The 9,667-nt window shown below is 39.2% G+C and overlaps 1 protein-coding gene across 2 annotated transcripts in view; it reads right to left on the bottom strand.

The window, feature by feature from the left end:
• Positions 1–6,200: 6,200 nt before the first annotated feature.
• Positions 6,201–9,667, bottom strand: part of GAN (gigaxonin) — a 29,341-nt gene continuing 25,874 nt past the window's right edge. For both annotated transcript variants that reach the window (XM_083452624.1, XM_083452625.1), the window contains exons 10-11: positions 9,250–9,359; positions 6,201–7,727 (exon numbers count right to left, since the gene is read on the bottom strand). In XM_083452624.1, the coding sequence (XP_083308750.1) occupies positions 7,546–7,727; positions 9,250–9,359 (292 nt within the window). In that variant the 3' untranslated portion in view covers positions 6,201–7,545. The remainder of the gene's footprint in view (positions 7,728–9,249; positions 9,360–9,667) is intronic.

Raw genomic sequence — 9,667 nt, 5'->3', positions numbered from 1 at the left:
CAAGTCATTGTTGGCCTGCCCTTTCTCCCTTTTAAGAACAGCAGCCACAGTTGGCTTCAATCCAGAGTGGGGCCATTACACAAACAGGGGGAAGCAGGTGGGGAATAATTTTGCCACCAAAAATCAACCTGCCTGAAACTGCTCTGGGCATGTTCCTTCCTCCATTGATTAAGTTCAGAAAACTTGACTCTCTTTACTATCCTACCTTCACTGTATTTGGGGATGGGCAGCTTAACTTTCCATGATTAATAGTTAGTGAAATGGTATAGGACTTCTCAAAAGCCTACAAGAGGAAGGTACAGTGCATTCAAAGTAACCTTTTAAAAAAAGAATCAATCAGGTAAATGTTTCGTACTTATCTGACACCTCCTGGGAACTGGATGCAACTCAAGAAAACTATTTCACAGGAATGAGATACATGAGGAAAGAGTCCCCATGTAAATTGAACACTTCAACATTTTACAGCAATACTTAGATAAAAAAGCCTATTGTTCAGTGAAGGGCAGTTATTTTATTTCATGAAGGGTGTAAGTACGGACAGTATACAGGCTGTTCACAGAGAAAAGTTGTACCTTAAATATGGACAATTTCCCTGACCTCAACTAAGAAAGAACAAAGGAGCAACCGCTCACCATCAATTGATAGCTAACATTCAAGTAAAGGATCAATTCGATTTTTTCAAGCACAGTGTTAAAGAATTCAGTAGTTATGTCAAAATAGCACCTTTAAAGAATAGAACAAGGCTCTTGGTATGAAGCAGAACAAAAACACAACTGATTGGACCACACAGGGTAAGCAATCTTTGCACACATGTTAAGCAATCGTTCTGCTTTTCCTGAGAAGCAAAGGCTGGAAATTCCTGCTTTAGCCTGTTGGTTGTTTTATTTTGCTATAGTTAATAGTAAAAATTCAAGCTATGACATAACACTCTTGTAATTTTTACTTCAGTGCAGTTGAAGTCAAAACAGGATATGGAGCAGAATGCTGAATTTCATTTTTACACTGTACAGCTAACTATAGCTTTTCAGCTTATTGAGTTATATCCAACCACTTTTTAGTCTCAGGTGATTAACAAACTAGATATAACACAACTGGGTTAATGGAAATGGAAGGGATTTTGCCCTCTCCCCTTTTTTTGCAGAGGGGTTGGTAAGTGATGGAGACTCAGAGGGTCTGGATGGCAGCTGGAACAGAGAAGTAGAAGAGGATCAGCCTCTTCACAATGGGGATAATGGCACAGTAACACCAAAACCTCTCTTCTGGGTGTCCTGCACACTGTATTCCTGGCAGGATTCAACATCTATGTGCTCTGCACCCTTTGGAATATGCAAAGCCTACTTTCACACACACACACCACCACTATAATGATGGGCCTTCTGCTAGCTTCTAAAGAAATAACAGAAGAAAAAATGCCACTCCGCAATCTTCTTCCTGTTAAGCTAAGTAACTGTTCCTTTTTGTGTTACTAAGAGTATTAAAGAGAACCCACAGGCCGCCTATAGAGAAATACCCACTTAACACATTAACTATCCAGCAAGAATACTTACAGTGCAATTCTGTGCATGTCAACTCAGGTGTAAGCCCCACAGTGTTCAACGGGGCTTACTCCCCGGTAAGGGCGTATGGGATTGCAGCGTTAAATGCCAATAACTGCCATTGCCTAGTTTGCCCTAGTTGATTCAAACACACTAAATCGTTACATCAGCCAAAGCAGTATTAAAATGGTGAATTCTAACAAAGAGCATGAGGAATGTTTTATTTGAAGCATCTAGTGTACGTTAGGTATGGACTCAGAAGGGACAGCTACACTTTCATTCCTAGTTAAACTTTCAAAACCAACCAAGACTTTGAAATCAGTCAGTATGATTTTACAATAAAAAGGCAAAGACCACAACATTAAAATCCTACGCATATCAAGTTGATGGTCAAACAGAAGACCGACTTTAATGACTCTGGAACTGCACCCACAGCCAGTAAAACATTTGTAATTTAAGCAACCAGACAACAGATCCATCTGGTACTTTTATACCTGTCCCTTACAGTTGGATATCGAGCACTTGATAAAATAAGTTAAGTAACAGTTAAAAATCCTACCTTCCTGTTTACGCTTGAGGCTTCTTTAGAAGAAAAAATACCTCAAAACTATTTTAAATGTTGACAATTTCATAATGTTAACAAGTTAATAACAGGCTAATTTAGGATTAAGAACAAATTGCAGTTCTTTTCAGTTCCTCATTTATGCTCCTACTTATATTGCAGTGGAAAAACCAAGGCCAATAAATAAATAAAATAAATAAAAACAAGACACGACCCCATCTCCAAATATGCCAGAACGCTTCGGAAGCATTTTTAATGTCTAACAATCAGGCTAGGAGAGAAGCACAATGATGTATACTCATCATGAGGTCCATAAATCTTACAGTTGATCAGTACTTCTTGCCCCTTTATGGTAACTCACATTTAGGGTTACAGAACCTGAGATGTGCAACTTTCCTTCTGTTAGCAAAATCAGTTAAAATAAATTGCACTGGACATGATCTGTTGCCCAGTGGAAAGAGCTGCAGATTCAGGAGGGGACTGACACGGGGATCAACAAAGGACTCTCTTCTTTTTCCCTCTTCCTTGGGGTATGTGGACTGCTGCTCTCAGCCATAACTTGCAATGAGAGTCCTGTATGCAGCTCTCACATACACATCCAGCCACGTCTCTCTTCTTCTAAGGGCCCTGGCCATGAAATACTCATTTTGAGTAACAGGCTCTCATTAAGAGCAATTGCTGGCATGCTGCAGAGCAGATGGAAAGGAGATGGAGAGAAGCAGGCTGCAGTGAGACCTATGATGATGCCTTCCCATGAGTCCAAATACACCCACAGGGAATGGATCAAGTTCACACTTTTAAATATTTATATGAAGTTAAAAATAAAAATGGTCAGCTGCCATTTACTATTTAAATGCATGGCACTAGAACACCAATGGGGCAGTAGAGTGCCCATATGCCCTACAGGCAGCGATGTTTTCTGAAGCAGTTTTTGAGTATAAATAAGACCCTGCAGAACTTTGATCTGAACAGTTCTTAGATGTGCAAAGTTTCTTTACTAAAGAATTCTGCCATTCTTTTTGCAGCTCAAGGTCTTAAACATCCCTGTGCTCTAACGGATGAGATCCACAATACCTGCGTAGAAAGAGAACTCTTGGCACTTATTTTCGTTATTGCATACTGCATTATGTGCAACAAATGTAGGCTCCATGCTTTCAGAAGCTTTATATTGACAAAAGTATCGAAGACAGAAACGGTAACAAATAAATAAATATTCCTATTTGTACTACTAGCTGTCTCTTTAAGGATTCTGATATACATCCCATTCTTTGCAGAATGTGGCTCATATTCTCTCCACTCTTAACTTTTAAAATTGTGAAGATAAAATTGATTATAACTGTATTTTAAACCAGGATCTCAGAGGTGATTCCAATCAGATTTTCAACAGGCTTTGATTGCTCTTTCCAAACTGAACATAAAGCATAAGATAAACAAGTAGTTTTGATTTACATCCAGAAGCACACCTATTGCACGATGCTAACTAAGGCTTACTTTACAATCAAAATGAAGCGTAAATAGTTGCTATGCAACCAAAGCCACAGATCAAGCCATCATAAGTAGTGTAGCAACATATGCTAAACTCAAAACCAAGGATTGGATATTGTTCTGTGCAGGGTCCAGTGGAATAAACAGAATCTGCAGCCTAGTCTTAAAGGGACCAAAACTAGAAATGGTAGTGCCACAAGTAGAAAACTGACCCCTTTTTCAATGCTTTTTTCCTTGAAATTGCTTCTCCCTAGGAGAAATACAGAGACAGAGAGAAAGAGAGAGAGAGACCGTTGATACAGGGGAGAAAAGGTGGGGGCAGGTTACTTCCCGCCCTCACTCCCACCAGCTTTAAGTCGCTGCTACAACACTGCTTTATGAGGTAGCAATCCAATTCCAACACACAGGTCTGCTGTCACAACATCTAGTTTGGCTCCAAGATCCAAGTTGGCAAAATGGTTCTACAGACATGGCCATGATGGTAGACAGAGAAGCTTTTCCTTGTGTAGCTAACTGTAGGATCCCAAGGCTGGCAAATGAGACCAGTTAGTCCTACCGTACTATCTCATCAGCTGCAAGTTCTTCTAGAAAAGCTCAAAACCAAGTATTAGGTACCTAAAATTGCACTGACTTAATTGCTCTGCAGTGACTGTCAATATAGTACCCGTGTATGCAACTCATTACTAGTCACTTCCCAATCAGACGCTGCCCCTCTGTTCAACTACATGTACCCAACAGCTTTTTGTCAACGCTGGGTTTGAGTGACTGTATTCTGCAATTAAGTGTGCTTTAACAATGCAATACATAGCAGTAGCAGCATCTCACCCTAACTATTTCCTGTGCAGCAGCTCACAAGCAAGAAGACTAAGATATCCTCCTTAGGAATACATTATAAATTATGTTTTCTGTTTCTCTTTCAACAAGATCCTTGCATTTATTTTTTATTTTTAAAAGAAAACCAACACTCTCTGAAATGTTAGCAAAATCAAAATAAGATTGCTCCTCACAACATCATTAGATTCACCGTATGGAATTTTGTTCCTTAGTAAGGTACACTAGAATTTCACTATTATAAACACGGCCAGGGCAAGGACAGCCTCTCCGAACAATTAGCAACCCTCTCCAACCTGATGCCCTCCAGTTTTTTAAACTTTCAAACATCAGCCTGTGGCAACTAGTCAAGGATGATGGGAGTGTAGATCAAAACAGTTGCGAGGATGGCACTGGATTGGAGAAGGCTGAATTAGGATGTTCCCTGCTACTTGGTGAAACAGGCAGCCTTGGGCCATGGAAAATAAAGGCTCCTTGGCCACTCCTGCACTCTTCCCAGTTGTTAACTTCCAAAGGGACAGACATGCAGAAAGCACCTTTAAGAGGGCAGAGCTGCAAACACACCAAAAACTCCACCTGAAAGAGCATAACTCATGAACGAAACTCATAATCCCCTCTAATGAGCCAGCTTCTCACAAGCTAAGCAAACAATACACACATCTCCCCCTCTTGTCAGTTGTCTCCCTCTTTTGTACATAAACTGGTCTTCTTTGGTCCAGATGTTTAGACTGGAGTGCATCTCAGTTAACTCCAAAGGGAGGACAACACACAGGTAAGGATTCAGTTGGAAACTTATCTGGTCAGTTCTCTATGCTGCCACCCCAATAGGATCATAAGCAACTCAAGATTATCCCTCACTCGTCCTTTGTTCTGCCTGAAAATGTGTGAAGAATCCCTCAACACAAAAGCACAAAGCACAACGGGGTGGGGAATAGCTGCCTGTAAGGAATAAGTAGCTGCTACAGAATAAGTTGGCCACTTGCTGCTGAGAGGGAAAATTGGGAGACTGTAAAAATGGGTGGATTACTCGAGAATTGCAGCTGTTGGATTTTCTGCAAAACTTCTGAAGTTGACGAGAAAATAGTTTATAGTATTATATGAATGCACTTGGAAGCATCTCTCAGCTCCCACTGTCTGGAGAGTGGGGCAGAGTTGTGGTTCCATTGCTTGCATGAGTCAAGCCAAATGTTATTATGGATTGTAACCTCTGAGCAGAGTCAGAATTCTGATACTTCAATTTCTGAATTGGATCCCCAATGGCACAAATGCATAGAATACACTCTTTGTGTAAGTGTAACATGATTGACCTATGTTATTAAAAACGAATGCCATGATCAACCTAACATGCAGTGGACATGTTGAGCATGTGCTTAAGGCTGCAATTTTAAACACAGTTACTAAAGAGCAAGACCTACTGAACTTAATGGGACATATATCACAGTAGACATGCACAAAATTGCGTGGTAAATCTCTTCTCTTGAACTAAATGAGGCTTAAAATGTGCTTAATCTTGTCAAAACTTCCTAGATTCTGGAGTGTCTCTTCCAACAGAATTAATACAGCATTGTTGTGTGGTACTAGTTGTCACTTCTCTTTCAGTGTTACATTCTAAGACAACAGGCACCCCTCTGGGTTTATGGTAGCGTAAACAAGAGCAACATCTGGCCCTGCAACACTGCAGTGCAACAGGCACAACTGAGGTCCTACAACTTTCCAAAGTGGAAAGCACTAAATCTTATAAGGATATAGTTTGCAAAGGTTGTAGTGCAAGACTGTGCCCTTTTCCATTTCTTCTTTTTTAAAATTATTGTGTTTCACTAACAAAGTAACAAAATAAAGTTTCAGTAGTGAGGTAAATAGTGTTCTACCAGCAAAAAATTCCTATCAATTAAATATTATTATTTGTGAGCAAAAAGTTACAAAAAAAACCGCAGAAAAAAATACTTCACTATAACTGCACTCTAAAGTTCAACAGTACTCAGTAAGACTATATCTTAGAAATAGGTCATTTGTACACCAGCTTTTGATCCCAATATAATTCTCCAGAGCAAGTCTGAAATGTATTACTGTTTAATAGTTCCACTCCCACCCTCCCCACAAGTTAAAAATCAGTCTTTTACATTCCTCACTTTTTGCACTAGTATAGGTATTAAAGTTTTCAGCCCTGTAAACCTGCAGCAACTTTCAAGTTGTTTGGAAAAACACTCCTTATTGTATTTCTCTTTTTTTAAAAAAAGAAAAAAAGAATCAGAATCAGATTTGTGTGCTGCGTAAACTGGCTGATAGTAATAGCATGGCAATTCCGGAAAACCCAGCCTTCACCCACCCACCCAACCTCACTCACTGTTTTTCAAGTGGGTGGTTACTGCAGCATGTGGCTTTGTGCTGGTCCACATATGACACACCATTTTAGATCATTTGACGTACACAAGATTTACAAAAAATCTGTGTCACTCTCAGTTCTCTACTGTACTGAAATCTTTAGCTCAGTTTAGTCCATTTTAAACATACCGGTATGTTTTTAAAAAGATTATTAGGAGTGAAAACACACGGAAAAGTGACATATGTACAATTCTATCCTTTCAGGCACAGGCCTTAAATTGTCAGGAAGGCCTTGAAGTAAAAGGTGCAACTGCCCATCTTTCTCCACAGTAGAGTTAACAGTCTCTTTTGGCATACTAGTGAGATCGGTTTTCATACAGGATTTCCTGTGTTATCAATGTCATCTAATGTCAACACAGCAAAATTATTTGTAACAATTCTCCTTGATGAAAATGTCCCTTACTGATTCCCCCACCGTCCCAATTTCAATAGGTTTCATTTTTTTTAATCCACTCCTCCTGGTTTGAAGCAAAGGAACTGCTTCAACAGCATGGTTTAGTATCTTTAGATAAACTGAACTTAAGATACCTCCTCAACCATGTTTCTCAATGTACAATGACTTGCCCCAAAGCAAATGCTGAGGCTTAAGCATTTAAGCAGTTAAAAAAACAGGACAGATACCATACCAAAGCCGAGCATACAGTTTAAGTTTCTGCCGCAAGATGTTTGTTTCTCCTTTATATAAAGATATATTGTTATGGTGGAGTGCCTCTCAAATTATTCCCATCTCCTCTGTTTTCTGAAGTTCTCTCAAGGAGAAGGAACACGGATGCGGAACAATCCTTGCTGGAGCTGGAGCCGGAAAAGCTTGCAGTTTGCTATACGCAAAGCTGCACATCCAGTACGGCGAAGATCCGATGGAAAGAGTGGCTTAGTATGGTGCCAAGTTCCGGTGCTTCTTTTAAATTCTCGAACATAATCGTAATTGGTACCTATTAGGAAATATATTTTTAGCTTTAGGATTTAAACAGCATATGGGAAAATATTTACTCAATAGCATCAGTGGAATTTTAAATGGAAACCTGTTGCAGAACTGGGTTTCCCTCACTTTAAAAAAATGCAAAGCAATACAAAGTTCAAAAACAAATGCATTTTGCATCTCACACTGTTATTATATGGGAAGGCTCTATTGCAAATATGCAGATTAAGGATATATTTATTTCTGACATTTTTTACCCAATCCCCCCCCTACTTGCTGTGCCCTAAACACACCAAGAAAGAGATAGTTGTTAGTTGTAAAATGATATTTGAGAATACAGAATGTGGTATTTCAATGATGGACCATTTAAGAACAGGAGCTAGCAACATATAAACTATTCAAATCCTAAGAACAACCCCCCCCCCCATTCAAGTTTGTATAGCACAGGTCTGAAAAGGTTTTATAGCAAAATGTTAAAAGGCTAAGATGCAACAAATGCAGCATTAATGGACACCTTTGGCTCTTGAGATGACATTTGGGCTTGTCTTTTGGGAAGAAGCCAGACAAGTGGTTTAGCAGTGATACTGCAGAAGGCTTCAAAATTTCCTTTTATGTCATAGTTTTCAGTGACTGTTTTTAAAGACGTGAGGAAAACACTGGATGGATGAGTAAAGGCTGAACATGACCAACAGATGGTTTTTAGAGCCTATGTTGACTCACTTGCCAAGCTGATGAGAGAATGCCGATATCCTAATCCTTTGGCAAGATTAACTGCTCTGGATATACAAAAAAAGGCCTTGGCCAAAACAGATAAATGAACAAGGCAGATAAATGCAATTCAAGTAGTACATGGTGCTTTCAAATCCCAGAATACGCGTTATTGTGCAATGAGTTTTCATTGACCAGAGTCAACTTTATCACATGAGTCTTTTGTGAACTGCAAGTGACAAAAGCTCATGCCATAACAAATTACTTAGGCTTTAAGATGTCACAGAACGGTCATTTTTGCTGAAGTGAAGTAACATGGCTACTTTTTTTCAAAGAGACAGGGATCTGTGGCAAAAGCGAATTACCCTCAGTTTGGTTGAACAAGTCAAGCTTATTAGAACAAAATGCATGATAGAATAGAAAGAAAGAAAGCTAGGTTATACTTATTTTAAATAAGTGAAAACAAGATAATTTGCTTTCCCAGTTATAATTTCACATCAACAATGTTCATCAAAGTGAAACACTTAGCATGGTTGCTCTCCAAAAGGCACTCAGATAGAAAGGTGATGAATGAAGTCCCCTTCCCTAATCTGCCTTATATATTTTAAGTGTGGGATTTAATTTTAAGCAAGTGGAACAAGTTACAAAAGAACTAAAGAATTAAACATGGAATCACCAAAGAGTTTCATACTATCAGTACTCAAAAAATGTAAGTAGCAAAACTCTTGAGGAGCACATTAGCTACCTCTGCCTTACAGTATGTCCTCTGAGAAACAAATACATACAATAAAAGAAAAAAACACAAGATATATTGTTTAGACTCTAACCTGTATCAAGATCCCCAATCACATAGATACTAGCCCCTATGGGCACAGCTCCATACACAAACGAAGAACTGGCTGGGATGCATAAGTTCTGATCATTCAAGTAGATCCACCTGCAAGAAAAGGCAACCTTTAAAGTATAATTTGTAGACGGCTTTTTGCAACCAAGAGACAAACATGCCAAAGATATTTGCCTCACAAATTTACTCACCCCGGGCAAAAAAAATGAATGAAAGTCCGTGGATATCTTAAGAATAGGATTTCTAACCTGATGTTGTGTTACACCTCGAGGCCTACCTCCCTACTCATCTAGGTTGGGTCTTGAATGCATATCAGAATCCTTTTTGTGGATAAAGCAGGTGGATGTCAAAATGTCCATACAAGCTGTCTTTTGTACAATTAGTACCTGAAACATACACCG

Source organism: Podarcis tiliguerta (assembly GCF_965153285.1).
Source record: "Podarcis tiliguerta genome assembly, chromosome: 8".
NCBI classification, from domain to species: Eukaryota; Metazoa; Chordata; class Lepidosauria; order Squamata; family Lacertidae; genus Podarcis; species Podarcis tiliguerta.
This window is presented reverse-complemented; position numbering and strand designations above follow the sequence as displayed.